This window comes from Dama dama, chromosome 2, assembly GCF_033118175.1.
Source record: "Dama dama isolate Ldn47 chromosome 2, ASM3311817v1, whole genome shotgun sequence".
Lineage (NCBI taxonomy): Eukaryota > Metazoa > Chordata > Mammalia > Artiodactyla > Cervidae > Dama > Dama dama.
The window spans coordinates 28,730,773-28,748,797 of record NC_083682.1 but is presented as its reverse complement, the minus strand read 5'-3'; the positions used below and the strand labels follow the sequence as shown (position 1 = coordinate 28,748,797).

Genomic DNA, 18,025 nt, shown 5'->3' with positions numbered 1-18,025 from the left:
TTCCATTTATAAAATTAGTGGTTGTTGGGAGATTAGAAATGGTAGCACATATGCACTGCTTGATTACCATTACTGAACATATAGCCGTTATTATTGAATATTGCACAGTGAAAATTTGATTCTGGAAAAGCTAGAAGGCTGTCCACTTTCCTGATTCAACCTGACTCCATCAAATCCTTGATATACCTGTTACTCCTGGGAGATATTTAGTTTTCTCATTCAGATACCATACTACATTTGCGCTGACATAGGGGCAAATGGCTAAATTTGGAAAAAGTTTCTGAGCTCAAACTCAGAATTGAGATGCTAATAAAGTACTTTATAAGGATAGGTGTTACAAAACCCAAAGTCTAAAATAAATTGTTCCAGGCAAGAAACAATGTGAATATATATAACCCAGAGTGGATCTGGTATCCTGAAATCATTATCCTACATTAATATTAATAAAAGTAGGTTTCTTTCTACAGAAATATTCTTCCAGTCCTCAATAGAGACAATAGCAACAACAACCAGATGGGATGATTTATCAAACACTGGCAGGCAGGCATAAATTCTTTTTCTGATGCAGTAGGTACAAAATGAAAAATGTTAATGTTTAAAAATTCACACACTATCTTTTTTACTTTTGTGCAGTGGGATCAAACCCAATACTGGAGGTAGGTCAGTGCTTGACCAATGTTCAATAGAACAAAGAATTGTATAAAACTATTCTTCAGAGCCATGCATCAAAAAAAGACAGCGCCACACAGCAAACACCAATACAGACGAAAAAAAATGAAAAAACAAATCACACACATTTGCATGCTAGCACAGCAGAGAGCAAACCCTTTTCTTGCTGAGTAGATTCTTTCTCAGAGAAATAGATGAAGCATAGTCATTGGCCTCCAAATCCTATAATTATCCAATAACATAGTGATATTGACACAATTACAGCAAGCAGAATTTGCACATTTTTCTAATATTCCCTCCCCCATCCTTTTATTTTTCTCAACTTTCCAGCTCAACCAGAATGTACTTAAGTAAAGAAAAATAAACAGCTCTGGGGGAAAAATTAAGCTAACTTAGCAATTTCTAATCAGTGGGCTAAAGTAAATTACAAATAACAAATCCTCCATGCAAGAATATCATTAAAGAAATAGTTTCTACTTAAAATATCTTAGAAAAAAATCATACAAGAGCATCAATTTTAGAACCCATAACAATTTTTTTTAATTGAGAATAAGTCATATATTTCTGGTCCTAATGTAAAACAGTCCTTATAATACACTGATATAGAAAATTCACTGATGTCAATAAATAATTCTCTATGCAATTTGATTTCAATTAAGATTGCAATCATCTTAATATGAGTAAAATTGTCTGTTTCAAATTACATGCCATACCTGTTTACTGCCTAACATGTGTTAACAGAGAATTGAAGAAGAACATATTACTTACAATTCAATTATTCTTTGTCTTACTTTCAAATTCTGAATATAGCATTTTATTGTTATTTACCAGATGTAAATGCTAAGACCTCAGGTTTATATTATATCATAATTTTCCCATATTATTAGTCTCAAAATGTTATGAATATTATTTTTCTTGGTATCTACGAATGACTACAGTTTGTTTAAGCTACCACCAAATTATCTTCATTCATTTTTTTAACTCATAAAAAAATGTTTCAATAGACATTGTATTACCTATCTCTACTTCCTTCAAATAAACTTTTAGAAGTTGATAAAAAGACTTGATAAAAAGAACATGAGCACTTCTGAAGTCTTTAATACATAATGTCAAATTGCCCAAGAAGACAAAAAAAGGCAAAAAATTTCCAATTATTTTTCAGCAATAGAAGACCCCACTTTCCTCTATGTTTGATACCTTAGTAATAAGTCAAATGCAAATTCAATCTATGAAAAATTAGTGAGGATTAAGAATTGAATATTTAGTGTTGACTTTACTCCAACATTAAATATACAATTCTTAATCATCACTAATTTTTCATAGTTTTTATTTGCATCTGACTTATCACTAAGGTATCAAACATTTTTATCTCTCTTTTGGGCTTTTATAAATATTTTATGAAAAAGTTTTTTATGACATGTATCCATTTTTCTATTGACTCATTTCTGAAATACTATTCTGGGATATTAGTTAACTCATCATCTAAGAACTGACATTTGAAGAGGAAAAGCTCTCTCTCAAGAACGTCTTAGAAGATAAACGGCAGGTTATGCTCTATATGTGATTGCATCATGTGGCATAGTTATCTGCCAAGAATCAAAGCAACAAGCGTGAGAGAAGCCTATGGAATCAGATGCTGTCTATACTCCACAGTTCATCCCAGGCATCTTTCCCCACCCACTGAGATTTCTTGTTATTAGCTGTTGTGGAAAGAGAACAGACAGAGTGAGTCATGGATTAAGATCCTCTCACAAATAATCGTACAAAAAAAAAAAAAGCACTGCCACAGAGGGTAACGTATCAGTTGCCACAAAGATAAGAATGCTTTATGCAGGCAAAGACCTTTGAACAGCTAAAGACAGAAGCCTCTTGGTACACACTCAGTACAGTGATCTACTTTATCATTCATTCAAACAGATTTTTTCCCCTTCATCAGGGCATCTTTTCATTTTATTTGCTGTTCAAAACGCTAGGACACAAAGGCTGCTCTTCATCTTGTGTGCTACTGAAATGAAATCTTGAGGTAGGGAAAAAAGAAGAAACCCTTGTCCTAAATTCCCTTTCAAAAGTGAAGTGTGAAAAGACATCAAGCAGAGTACACAGTGTTATGTTGCAAGAAAGTCAGTTCTGCAAGTGCAGCGTCCAAGGCCATCAGCCGTGGCTCAGTCACCTCCTCACCCACAGTGAATAATAAGAAAAGTCCAAGGAGAATGGGTTCTGTTTGGGGAAATGGAATTTCTCATTGTCCTTCCTCGTGATTATCATGAACATCGATGGACACAGCTGTTTCCTTTCTCTGAATAATCCTAAAATCAACGCTATCACACTGGCTCCTTTCTTCCATCTCCACAGGACCTATTACACATCACCTCATGTCCTATTCTAAGAGGCAGAAACTTCAAATTTACCTTTTCATTAAGTAAACTAGAAAGCCGAATTATCTCATCTAGTTTGGTACAGAGAGGATTCAAAATTATTTTAAAAATTTTATAGCCTTGAAAAGTTGGTCTTATTAAAGTTTCTTGGCTATATAAATACATTTTAATTGCAAGGTATAAGCAAAGCTATACTATAGAAGATAGGCAGAATCAAAGATATTTTAACAAAATACTTAACAGTTATTGCATGTAAATTACCATGGGTTTTCTTTTTTATAAAGTCAAATAGGGTGAAGAACTCGACCACTTAAAAACTCTTCTTGACATAATTTTATATGCTACACAGTGTATATTTATGTATAAGGACCATTATCATATAAACTGAATTATGCTTTATTATTTCAAGATAAGATGTATTATTTATTATCTGAATGGGGTTTTAAAAAATCATCCAAGCTTCTTGGAGTCCAGCTGAATGTTTTACTAGTTCAAGTAACAAAAAAAACTTATGGATAGTAAGAAAATTGAGACAAGATCATATTTATATTCATAGTTTCTAGTAGTCCACTTGGCCTACAGAAGTCACTGAAAAATTCTTTCTTGAATGGAAACCTGTGCAATGAACAAAGTAACAAACAATAAATCAGTTTCCCCACATGGCAGTGTAGGAGGACTCCAGGATTTTAAATCATGATGTTATTTGTCCACACCTGAAAAGTGGACTTCTTGTGACTAATAGTACACTTAGTATTTTTTAAAAGTGTATTTTAAATATATAAGTGTATTTTATACATATATTTAATATTTTATTAAATATTTTATACATATATTTTAATATTTATACACATATTTTTATATGTATAAATACATATAATACATATGTATATACATATGTATATACATTAATATGTATAAATATTTGTATATACATAAATATGTATAAACATGTATATACATATATAAATACATATAATATTTATACATATATTTAAATATTTATTAAATATTTTATACATATATTTAATAAGTGTATTTTAAATACACAATACAAATTGATTTTTTAAAAATTTATGTGTATATGTGTGTATGTGTATGTGTGTATACCCACAGACATTTAATAGCTCTTTCATGGGTTTTTTCCACAAATAATTTTGCCTCACTCCCTTCCTATAATCCTCCATTCACATAAACCTATAAACCTGAAAGTTAAAATCTATTTGTAAAATTACCAAAGCCCTGAAAAAGAATTATATCCATATATATCTTCCACTAAGTTTTTTTTTTTTTTACTTTGATGTGAGGAGATGGTAAGAACATTCAAAGTCCATTCATACAATGGGCATTCACTTAGCACACTGTTGTACAGAGTACGCTACTGTGCAATTATTCTGGTTTATTTTTTCTTTCAGGTATAAAATGTTCTCCTAGTCTAAGCTCATGTTATTCTCTTCTCCGCTGAGAGACTTCTCAGAAATTTGATGACAGTCTTTTCCGTATCACATTAACTCCTCTCAGTACAAATACAAATTTCCTTAAGCACAAAAAATGAGTAAGACTTTAGCTGCCATACCATCAGTTTCCTAGGTTCAGCAGGGGAAGGAATTCTGTTTTGTGAGGCTTCAAGGCAAAGAATATTCTCAATGTTAGTAAGGTAATTTGTATACGTGTTCTCTCTGAAGGATGCTCAGCTTACTTTGGTATTACATGGTTTTGTAAATTGAGTTTTAAAGCCTCAGGCAAAAGAACCAAAGCATTTCCCCCACCCCCTAAATGTCTCCTTTCTTCACTTAGTTCCACCTTACTAAAACTGGTCTTTAATTCCAATATTTTCCATTATAGAGTACCACTGGGGTAGATCTTATATAAAATACTTGAACATTTAAGGGTACCAAGTAATGTCAAAACACTAAATGGTCCAATGTATGTTTTCTCCCAGGAAAATACAAAACCAGGCTCTGTGGTCTGGAAGTGCATTTGCCAGAATTCAATCATAAAACAAAACAAAAACCCTAGAATTATCTGGGTAAGCCTAAGCACTAAGATATGTGCTAAGACTCTGAGCCTGACTCTTTGAGACCCCACCTGTCTTTATTCCATCATTTTCAATTTGCCCTAATCTCTTTCTTGTTTGCCTAATTTTTAACTAGCAAAAAACAAATTTCACTAACTAAAAATAAGCTTAACTAAAAAATGTTTCAACAAAGTGCTTATAAGCGATAGTGTTTTCATAATTTTTTAGAGGTGAAAAGACAAAAGTGATCATGATAGATGGCTGGAACACATGTAGCTATTCTTCTAGTCCAGGTAAGAGCCTGGTGGTAAAATTTAACCCTACATTTTCCAAGAATCCCCCCATTTTGCAATGTTTATGCTTATTTTTAGCCAGGAAAGAATTCTGCTACTTATGTTCCTGTTATTTTATGCACAAGGAGACCAAGAGTAAGAGGGTGAATTTTTCTACCTTCAAAAACTGAAGTTAACAAAAACCCTGCAAGTTTACAACAAACTACATTTTTTTTAAAGTTAACAAACTGTGAAATGAATCACCCAAAGAAGTTAATTTGGAGAGTTATACTAACAAACAGTAATTTTAATATCATATCAAGTAAAATTCTAAAGGAAATATACATACCCAAACCTTCCGATTCAAATAGACATGTTTCATCTACTCCTAAATCTCGGCACCAGGATAAGAAATTTGCTGTATTGTCTCTGGCAAAAAAGGAGCCTGAAGGTGCACTGGCTTTGCATGGAATCTTCTTCAAGGGTAGATTCTGAAAAACAAAGAAATCTCACTCTGGTGGAATATCTGGCAGTCATCACAATGACACATTTATGTTTTCAATAAAATGCTTTGGTATGACCTCACAACAGTAAATAGATTTGTGAATAGCTATAGGAAAGGATATGAAACACAAATGAAACTTAATTGGTAATCAAGAGAGTATGAAAACCTAGGCCTGTAAACACAAACTTGCCTTTTTAATATCTAGAAGTAAATATACATAAATCCTTTCCCTGGCTCAGATGGCCACTTTCTTTCTCTTCTACTGTTTTTTAGTGGGGGGGAGGGCTTCTTTTTCATCTGTGTATTCTGTCAGTATTTTTCATAAAGTATCTATAAATGTATTTCTCATTTGTGAAAGGAGAATGAAACACAAATATGAATATGAACATAGATAAAATGTAGCATACACAACTCCATTCTTATGTGCATACATAGACACACAATAAGAATTACACAAGAATTATAAAGTCAAAAAAGAGCAGCAGAATTATCTAACATCCAGAAGACTCTATCACCAATACCAAGAAAAGGAAATATTAAAAATTTTCATCTTTCAACAATAACATGCTATCTTCATTCTTTCAGACTATTTCCTTTTAAATCACAGATCATTGCTATATTATGTAATACAAAAATAATTCTGGCTGGATTTCTGCTATCTGAACTTGAAACACATTTACATATTCTGCTTCATTTCTCTTCCAGGATAAGAATATGTTTAAGATAAGGGAGCGTGTGAACCTGGACAGATTTTTCTATTATTAACCTCAAAAATTTTAACCCTAGAAAGCTCCCTTACCATACCAAATGTTATAAAGAATTGCATGAGGTATTTTTTGTTCCTTTAATAGAATATAACCAGTTTTCGTGGCATTCCATGAAGTCAGAGTTTGATTCTACGTGATGTGAAAGCCTGAGCCAAGTATTTGATGATTTGGGCTAGACAGAGCTTTGCCTCTGAAAGCAAAAAAGATCAAGGGGGAAGCATTTTATGATTTAAATTCATATATAGGATTATTCCTTCTATTCTCTGTGAACAAGAAAATATAAACAAAATGTTGTTGACTGTTGAGGTCATTTACAAAGATGGTTATAAAAAATGAAATGTGGTCTTTGTGTATTGGTGAAGCCTGCAAATATCAAACTATTACTAGGTTTTTCCTGTCCAATGATTTTATAGTTACATAACTAATATATTCAGTTACTAAGTCACTCAAAGAGTGTGTCTGTCTAATATCCAAGATCCGTCTCTTTGTTGTTAAGTTTGTTTTAGGCTTAGACATAATAAAATTTTTTCATGAATATACATATATTTATATAGATATATATAACAATGTGCATGCATGCTGAATTGCTCAGTTGTGTCTGACTCTTTGCAACCCCATGGACTGTAGCCCTCCAGGCTCCTCTGTCCATGGGATTTTCCAGGCAAAAATACTGGAGCCTACTTCAGGAAATGACTTCTTGACCCAGGGATTGAACCCACCTCTCTTGCCATCTCCTACACTGGCAGGCAGATTCTTTACCACTAAGCTACCTGGGAAGCCCACATATAATAATACCCCTTAACCAATGTGGTTAAGTAGTGGTTTTCAAAGAAATGTTTTCCTATATGAATTGTAAAAACAATAAAAAATAGCATAGTATAATATCACCTTTATAAAATATTCATGAACATCAGTCAATATTTATTAAAACTAAAATACATATATCCTTAAATCTAGCAATTTACTCCTAAGACTATATTTTGTAAATATAATAGTATTTTATATTTGTACTATATCTTGCAAATATAATAGTGCTTTAAAATATATGAACAAGAATATTTGTTGCAATGCTGACTGAATAGAAAAAATAGATATGAGTGTGCCAAGAAAGCGATGGTTGAATAGTGCATAATATACAAATACAATGGAACTCTGTGCAATAATTTTTAAAAAAATAAGATAAATGTATATGTGTTGAACCATAAGACGTTCAGTACATACTCTTAGGCAGATAATATACAAGCACATGTGTACACCACAATTTCATGATGTGTGTGTATACACACACATACACAGTATAGATAGCCATATATGCAGTTAAGTTGCATATAAATATGTTGGATTACAAATATGAACATTGTATTTATTTATATAACATTAATTTACAGAAAATTCAAGCAGAGTATCCATCAAATTAATACTTATTACCTTTGAGGAAGGTGACTGATGCATAGAGGATCATTTACATCTTACATAATTCCAAAATATGTAGTGAGATTTTGAGTGACTTTTACATTTTATCAATATTTTCTGATTAAATTCAATTCTAAAGTCTTCTAATTCAACCCATTACCTCTTAAGTGAATCACCTGCTAGGGATTGGGCGTCCAATTAATTACCTGAGTTCAAACCCAGCTGTGTCACTTTCCCGCTGCAATAGTTTTTGACAGATTACTTAACGTTTCTGTTCCTCAGTCTCCTCTTTATTCAACATGTATAGGGGAAAAAAGTGCATCTCATTGACTATGTGTGTGTGTGAGTGCAAATTAAACAATATAATTCAAGTGAAGGAATAAGTGTTCAATAATGGTTATTATCACTGCCACCAATGCAAGGAAAAATATACTGAATTGCCTATGACTTCCTTCTCTCATATTTTCTTAACAAATATCTGATTTTTCTCTACTATAGTTATAAGAACTCAGGAAAATATTGGCAAACAATTTATTTGTATCATTCCCCTAAATTTGAATTTCATCTTTTAAACAGTTTTCCAGTAGAACTTTCTGTGATAATATTGGTAGAAATGTTCTATATCTGTGCTACCCGTTGTAATAATCGCGAGTAATTACTAGTGGCATGTGGTCATTGAGCACTGGAGCTGTGGTGATTGTGACTGAGACTGATTTCTAAATTTTATTCCTTTTTAATCAACTTATACTTAAATAGCCACATGTGGCTTGTGGCTACCATATTAGGAAATTCATAATAGGGAAAATAAAGCCATCATTTGGAGGTTTAGAAAGTCCAATATTTGATCATTATTTGGAGGTGGAGAAAGTCCAATATTTTACCACTTGACTGCTTTCCCTCTAACTAATATTGTCCTCATTTCCTTCAAGTCCCCTCAAACCCAGTAGTCCCCCTGGATAGAGTTACTGAGGTGCACAACTATGTCCATCATTTGGAAAGAGTTTCCTGACATCCTAGAGAACAGCATGTTCCTGCCCTAGTTACCATGCTGTGGGTGTTACAGCTTCAGAAGGGCAACAGTGATTAATTACATTTACAATACTTATAATCTGCACCTACAGAACCAGGATATTTTCCATCATTTTACGGCCACAGTGCCAGATACAGTGCTTCACACATAAGCAGTCCTGACTTTTGTTTTCTGAAACACACGGTAGGCGGGGAAGGGATGAATTAACACTGTGAGTGCCTCCATGCTCTAGGCACACAAAACATATCCTTTCATACAGATCACCCTTTTTAATTCTCAAAAATTAATGCCATGAATTAGGTATATAATAGTATCTCCATTTTCCAATATGGAAAAACTGAGCTCATACATAGTTGAAATCAAATCATTCAGCCTCTTATACCCATACACTTCTAACTGTTCCATGAAAGCTCACTATTGCCTGGAATTTAATATAGTTCAGCATTTGATTTATTTCCCAAGGTTTTAGCCAGGTAACATTAAAATAAAGAATTATGTATTTTCTTTCACCTATTAAACCTAGAAAAAATGGAGAGAATGGTATCTTTAGTTCTCCATAGGCAGTGAACTGAAAATTTAATACTAGTAGTTTATTTTTTTAACTTTACTAGTAGTTTAAATAATCCATTTTTCACAAAAGTTTGAGACAAAATAGTCCCCTTGATTACATCAAGTAGACATTTTAGATATAAAACAGAAGAGATATATAAAAGAAGAAATGGAAATTGCCAAGAACTAATATCTTTCCTTTTCCAAAGGGTATATAGAATGTACTTTCAAATATGCAGGCAATAAAGTCACTCTTTCCGTGATGGAATCAAAGTTTCCACTGTATCCCCTTGCTCCTTTTAGTTTTGCCATATATTTTATTTAAAAAAAAAGCTCTCAATAAAATTATTTCATTGAACATTCACAGTACCAAGGTATATGAAAATAACTACCAGGCGGCTTTAGAAAGGATGAAAATATATTCTTCAAGACAAAATTACTGAAATTAAAAATGGGAAAAATTATTTCTGGTACCATCAACCTCTACTGGGGACTCAGCAATAGATGTCATGCCTCAGACAGAGTGAGCTATGATTTAGGACAATAGCAACTGAACTTAATGGCACTGAATTCAAAATCAATCTTTCCTATCCTTTCTCTCTCCAAGATAAATTCCATTCTAGAAAATGGGTCCCACAGCAAAATGCAGTGTAAATTTCAAGCTGTAACAATATAAGAATATTTACATTAATTAAAAAATATAATTCAATAAGGTTTCTCAGTAAAATTCTAGTGAAAGTGAAACTGTTAGTCACGCAATCGTTACCAGCTCGTTAAGACCCCGTGGACTGTAGCCCACCAGGCTCCTCTGTCTATGGGATTCTCCAGACAAGAATGCTGGAGTGGGTTGCCATTCCCTTCTCCAGGGGATCCTCCCGGACCAGATATTGAGCCCAGATCCCCTGCATTGCAAGTGGATTTGTTACCATCTGAGCCAGCTGATACACCCTGGAAAGTACCCCTGGTACACCCTGTAAAATCATAAAAAAATTAATTAAATTAAAAACTAGAAAAAGATGTTAAGTATTTTAAATTATTTGAAATTATTTCTGGTATAAAATAAAATGATACTGGAAATGAAGGTCTAGTGCTCAAAATTCACCTTTAAAAGATGAGATGGACAATAAAATGTTAAGACGTTAATTAATTGAAAACTTATGTCCACATTATAACCTGCACACATATGTTTACAGAAGCTTTATTCATAATTGCCAAAACTTGGAAGCAATCAAGATGTTCTCAGTAGGTGCAGAAATAAACTGCTACATATCCAGAAAATGGATTATATTCAGTGCTTTATGAAAAGACAGTGGAACCTTAAATGTATATTACTAAGTAAAAGAAGCCAACCTAAAAAGATTTCATATTGTATAATTCCAAATATATAACATTCTGAAAAAGGTAAAACTATAGTTTTTATCTTTGTTATCATTGGGCTTCCCTGATAGCTCAGTTGGTAAAGAATCTTCCTGCAATGCAGGAGACCCCAGTTTGATTCCTGGGTTAGGAAGACCCGCTGGAGAAGGGATAGGTTACCCACTCCAGTATTCTGGCCTAGAGAATTCCATCCATTGATTGTATAGTCCATGGGGTTGCAAAGAGTCAGACAAGATTGAGAGACTTTCACTATAGAGACAGTAAAATAATTAGGGGTTTAAGAGGAGGGAGGTAGAATCAGGTGATTCATCATGAGATTCATCACACTGGGTTTTTAGGGCAGTGAAACTATTATGAACGACACTATAATGGCATTTATATGTCATTATACATTTGTCAGATCCCATAGAATGTACAATACCAAGAGTGAACCCTAAATGTTACAATGGACTTTGGGTGACAATGACACATCAATGTGGATTCATTGATTGTAACAAATGTACCGTTCTATACTTTTTGCTCAATTTTGCTATAAACCTAAATCTATTCCAAAAATTAAATTCTATGAAAAATTTATTATGTAATTGACAGTTATTTAAGAAGCACCAGATGCTTTACAGTGGAGAAAATATAGGAAATTCAACAAGAAATGCATTCTTTCCATTTTTATTTGCATCGTGCCTAATTTTACATATACATCCACATGGGAATCATTACCTAAATGCTATGTTACTATAAAAAGCTTCTGTTCTCCCAACTAATGGTTTACGTATGGCTAGAGAGAGATTAGCTTAAAAATTCCTGAAGTCTAGTCCTACACTTGAAAATTCAGTTAATTGGTGAGGCTCTCTAAAAATTTTAAATAGAAATTTAATCTGATTCAATTCAACCAATCATTATTAAATCACAACTCCACTCCAGTTCTAACATTAGGTACTGGAGGCAGACAAGGCCAAGGTTCATTTCTGGAGACTCTCAGTTTCTTTGAGAACAGACTTAAAATCACGGTATTATATGGTAAGAAATACAACAGAAGCTTAAGTATTTAAACAGAAGTTTAAATTTGGTTCTTTGGAAAATTTTAGGATGTGTCTTTAACTTTGGGGAGAGGTTGATCAGACATCATTATAAAAAAGCCTCACAAAGGAGCAACATTTTACAAAATTAAAGGATTTAAGTTCTCACCAAACCTAAAACATGAAGAGCAATGCATTCCATAAAGTGAAAATCTGACAGAGACATGGATGTTATGATGAGTATAGAATGCATGTGGAGGAGAAAATGACACCAGAAAAGTCAATTAGCCCAGGATCACAAGGGTATTTTATGTCTAACAAAAATTGCTAATATTGTAATCTCAACCGCAAGTTATAAACTCTGCCCAGAAGAAGTCAGGCAGATTAAATAACAGAATGAAGTGGCTAGCTCTAAGGGACTATAAGAAGTAGTGGAGACTGTGGAAAACTAAAGAGCTCATGCTATGTCTAGGAGGGGCAGCCATATTTACTTAGTTCTAACTCATTGCTGCCACAAAGAAATGCAGTCACAATTTCTTGTTAGGTCTTCCAATTATTTCAGAATAATTTGGAAATCTGGATAGTTTAATGTGAAAATACTCTGGATTTAAACAATCAGATCTGTAGGCAAACATATGCGGTTGCCAGTTTAAAATCTCCATGTTCGTAGTGGGGAATAATTTAAAAATAAATAAATAAATAACATTTTAAACTAAGAAGTACTAAATCAATTATATGCACACTTTGGAAAATTAACTAGGTCTTTTGTTGTCAAAGATGGAAGGAAGGAATAAAAAAAAGTTTTTTTTAGACAATTCTACAGAAGTTTGGGCTTCCCTGATGGCTCAGACCATAACAAATCTGCCTGCAATGCAGGAGACTTGGGTTCTATCTCTGGGTCAGGAAGATCCCCCAGGGAAGGAAATGGATACCCACTCTAGTATTTTTATCTGGAGAATTCTATGGACAGAGGAGCCTAGTGGGCTGTAGTCCATGGGGTCACAAAAAGTCAGACACAACTGAGCAACTAACACTTTCACTTTTTTTTTCCCCACAAAAAACAGTGATTTTTCTTTTGCCACTTCCATCTTGGAATACCTCTAAATCACAGCTATAGTATTCAGACTGAAAGAGTGAAGTCTGAATGGAAGAAAGAGAAACAGTCTGTGAATATGAAAGATTCCTTAAAGAAAGGAGTGTTAGACTGGCAGGTGTGACAGTCCCTCAGAGTCTCAACAAAATTCACCACAGTTGTTAAGTATTACTTATAGAAACTCAAACAAATTGATGATACTTCAAAAAACGTTTTTGAGAGTGTATGTCAGTTTTCTGGGTCCTTTCTACAATCAAGAAATTACCTTAAATAGACAGGAAAATTCTTTTAAAATGTATCTCAAATTTTTCCTTTCCAACAACATTTTGTACATTCTAAGGTATGATAATTTATGACTATTGGCAGCAGATTTCAAGTTCACAGGGTTCTAATATTTTGGTGAAAACTCCTTTTTAGTACCCATCCACATGATATCCAATAAAGAAAAACATTTTCAAAAGTCCAAAGATTGCCTTATGGGTGGATCCCAGGAAATTCCTTATTTTAGTGCTGACTTCTAAACACTTTTTGAGCAGACTTTTTAAAAATAATTTATGGGACTGCAGAGTTGGGGCATTGTAAATGCCCATAATGGTATCACCATAGATGCTCAGTAAATTTGGAACATAGGGATTTAAACTTTAAGTAATTCAGAGAGGAAAGTTTTAAGACTGCAAATCACCAGCAATAAGATGGCGATCAAGAATGCTTGTTTAATCTATTTAACCTTTGGAACCTCAGGTTCATCATTTGTAACTTCTTATGAGACTTAAACAAGATATTTTGGAAAATGCCTAATACCAATCCTAGACCATAGTTTATCTCCAATTAACATTATTTTTTTCAAATACATGTCTACTTTCAGTCTATTTACACAAAATACCCTGCTGAGAGTTGAAAAACAGTTACATCACCACATCTGTAATTAATAAAATAAGCCCACAAATACATAGGAAAAGTTTGAGATTTTACATTCATGAAGAGAAGTGTTAGTCACTTAAGTCATTTTGGACTTTTTGCGATCCCATGGACTGTAGCTGCAAAGTTCCTCTCTCCATGGAATTCTCCAGGCAAGAATACTGGAATGGGTTACCAATTCCTTCTCCAGGGGATCTTCCCAATCCAGGGATTGAACCCAGGTCTCCTGCATTGCAGGCAGATTCTTTACCATCTGACCCACCAAGGGTCATATTTATAAAGACAGAGAGCTCCTTATAATATGGCTTGCATGATTTATATTAGCCTGGCTTCTACCTACTGACCTTAGGACCACAGTCCTTCACTCTCCCATAGCCACACTATGGAAAAGTGGGTTCCACAGTGGCTTCTATAGCCTTCCTTAGGCCCCCACTTCCATAGTGGCTTCCATGGTCCTTCACTCTTCCATAGCCACACTAGCTTCTGTTCCCACCTTCCCATCCTCCCCATTCTCCCTCCAACCACATAGCCCTTACACAGAACTGTTCTCTGCCCTTTCTACATCTCTAATTACCTCCCAATCCCAGATGATGGATCACTTACTCCAAAACACCACCCCTCAATTCCACTTTATAACTGCTTAAAATCCACAGTGTTCAAGTGCTCTTGCTGCCACGTCCCCATGTGAGACTAACTGATAGGCAACTGCCTCCCACCAGATGGTTTAGTCCAGGAGGAAGGGAACAGTGTACGGTTTTGTTCACCATCTTATCCTCAGCATCTATCAAATAGTGCTTATGGAAAATTTGCTGGATAAACACGAGTCTGAGTGTAGCCAAAGCATTTGCCCAGCAAAAGGCAACAGAATGGAGTGGTTACAAGCACAAACTTTTGAGCTAGGCTGCCTGAATTTGAATCTTGAATCCTGATTTACTACTTACACAACTTCAGGTATGAAAACCAACTTCACTTTACGTGAAATGCCATTAATAATAGTGTCTACATCATAGGGTTGCTGTGATGGATGTATGAGTTTATATGAAAAGTTCTTGAAATGCCTGACATGTAGTAAGGTATAAGTATACGCTTGTTAGAAAACTGAAACAAAGGGAATCTTTTTTAAAAATGATATAAAATTCAGCCTGTGGCTTCAGTGACCTGCTGGGTCACTGTTTTAATGATCACTAAAACATATAGACATGGTCTCAAAAATATTCCTCATTTCCACTTATATATCTTGCCATCCAGGATAACTATCATATTATTATATTTCTCTCCCAAACAGAACTTTCTTCTGTTAGTTTTGTCCCCACATCATTGTAGTTTTTCAAACCTCAAAAAGCATAGCTTTGCTTTGCTTCATCCCTCATCCATTCTTACTGTGGCCAATAAGTAATCAATCCAGCTCACAGCTGTTTTCTAGTAAATATGTATTCAAATATCCTGCAATATAGTATTGACACTCTTACTCTAAATACTTTAATGTTTTATGTATGAACAAAGGCAGAAACTTCACAAAATATTCTTCCTATCTTTAACCCCAATCCTTCTAACAAAATCTGAACATCATCATCATATCAACTTTTCTAAATTTAATGCTTTCCGTCTCCAGCTCACTGTCTGCAAATGATTCAAATGCTTAAGCCTTGTATCTTTGAGGCTCATCAGCTTAATCAGTCCATGAGCCAAATTCTCTTCATGAACTCTTCACATCAATCAAGTGTTCACTACTCCTACAATATGCTTATATCTTTCCAACTTCAGTATTTGGTTCATTAACCACACAGTTACTTTGTATTTGCCTTTTCTCTCTGTCCATCTATTAACACCAGGTCTGGGAGATTCAAATTTCACTGCTTCCACGGAAACTTCCTGAACACTCTGACAAATTGACTTGTTACCTGAAGCCCTATAGAATCTCCTATCTGTATCAATAGATGGTGTACAATGATGTGTTTCAATTTAAGAGTTAAGTCTATAGATGTTTGTGATTTAAAAAAAAAAAAACTACTGATCTAATGGTTTATAACTGAATATCTTTTAAGGACTATGACAATTAAGGCATATTCAAAGTTAATGCTAGAGTCCCCCTCTTACTCATTTGCTTACATTTTTCTTGAGCGGAAATGAAAGGAGTGGTATGGCAGAGAGCCCACAGCGCTTCCTGGGTACCCATGGGGGCATACAGCACTGTACGTAGGAACCATGATCTTCCCTCAACTCAACTCTTCCCCAGCCTTTTCAACTGTAAAATAAAACACTGTCATCCATTTCTTTATTTATGAAAACCTGAACCAGTCTCCCTTACCTATTCTATCTAATTCATCACCAAACCCTTGGGCTTGGCAAGCCCACCAAGAGTATAGCTCAAAACCATCTACTTCTTTCCAGTATTTCTGCTACCATCCTAGGCTAAATGGTCAATAGCTTTCTAAGTGGGTCACCAGTCCCATTTTCACCTCTTCTAATCCATTTTTCACACTGCTAATGTTTTCTTTTTAAATATTTGATCATGTTCCTGCTTAAAACAGTGAAATGATATAGTTTTGTTCTTAAAATAGAGGCCAACATCCAACAAAACTTAGCTCTGGTCTCATCTCTTGATGCTCTACTATTAAGTTCTAGTATCCATACATTCATTTACCTTTAGTTCCTCAAAGTCATTCTTTGATATTCAAGGGCTTTCATACGTGCTATTTTCTATACTTGAAACATTCACTATTCCCTCTCTGCCTGACTAATGCCCATTCCTATTACAGAATAATAGAAAAATATTTCTACAAGACTAAGTTAGGTCTTCTTACTTGCTCATATACTTGGGCTTTCCCATACTTAGATGTAACAAAGCTATAATTTACTGCTGGCTTAATTATTAGCTTAGAGTTATTCTCCCTTCCCTGCCACTCCACAAGTTACCTTGTCCTGCATGTTTTAGGTGTTCAATAAATGTTTATTGAGTAATTGATAAAGTTTCATCAATGCAATATATGTTATAGTGATACAAAGTTTGAGAACCATTGATACATGCCATTTGTTGAGTAATTACCATTGACATCTGCATTTTTATACATTCATATTTTATTTTCATAACTAGACTGTAACCCTTTGAGAGGTGAGAGTAATGCTTTACTGTTTTCCCTTTTAGTTATGAACATCTTGAACACAGTTACCATTCAATAACTATTTGTTGAAAAATCTAGAAGCGCAACCTTAAATGGTACTTTTTTTTTTAAATATCTAGGCTACTTTTATGTATGATCTCTTTGTTTTGACATTTCGTCCGTGTTTCTTTTTTATTTTTTTTTAATTTATTTTTATTAGTTGGAGGCTAATTACTTTACAATATTGTAGTGGTTTTTGCCATACATTGACATGAATCAGCCATGGATTTACATGTGTTCCCCATCCCGATCCCCCCTCCCGCCTCCCTCCCCATCCCATCCCTCTGGGTCTTCCCAGTACACCAGCCCTGAGCACTCGTCTCATGCATCCAACCTGGGCTGGTGGTCTGTTTCACACTTGATAGTATATTTGTTTAAATGGTACTTTATATAGAAAGGTTAGGTGTCAGCCAAGAGATGACATCTGAACAGATATGTGAAGGGAGTGAGGAGCGAGTCACACACACATGTGAGGAAGGACAACCCTAAGAAGACAGAAAGTAAGTGCAAAGGCCCTGTGGTGGATGGAACCTGCTTGTTGGGTTCAAAGAACAGCAAGGAAGCTCGCACGGCTTCAGCAAAGCTGGGTGAGGGGAAAGTCATAGAGAATTATATCAGACAGGTAGCTGGGGAAGAGAGCAGGTAGTGCCTTACGGACTGTTAGAAATATTTCAGCTTTTACTCCAAATATGCCAACGTGCCATTGGAGAATTTTGAGCTACAAGTTGAAATGATGTAACTTAAGTTTTAAACTATCTGATGATTTAATTCATGTAAAAAGCTTATTTGGCCCAGAGTAAGAAATTAACAAATGCTTGCTTCGTTATCCTATCACAGGGAATTCATTTAATCTGAGGGAAAAAGGT

At 34.4% G+C, this 18,025-nt stretch overlaps 1 protein-coding gene across 2 annotated transcripts in view; it reads right to left on the bottom strand.

The window, feature by feature from the left end:
- Positions 1-18,025, bottom strand: part of GAS2 (growth arrest specific 2) — a 168,315-nt gene that overhangs the window by 90,841 nt on the left and 59,449 nt on the right. For both annotated transcript variants that reach the window (XM_061168019.1, XM_061168014.1), the window contains one exon: positions 5,680-5,821. In XM_061168019.1, the coding sequence (XP_061024002.1) occupies positions 5,680-5,821 (142 nt within the window). The remainder of the gene's footprint in view (positions 1-5,679; positions 5,822-18,025) is intronic.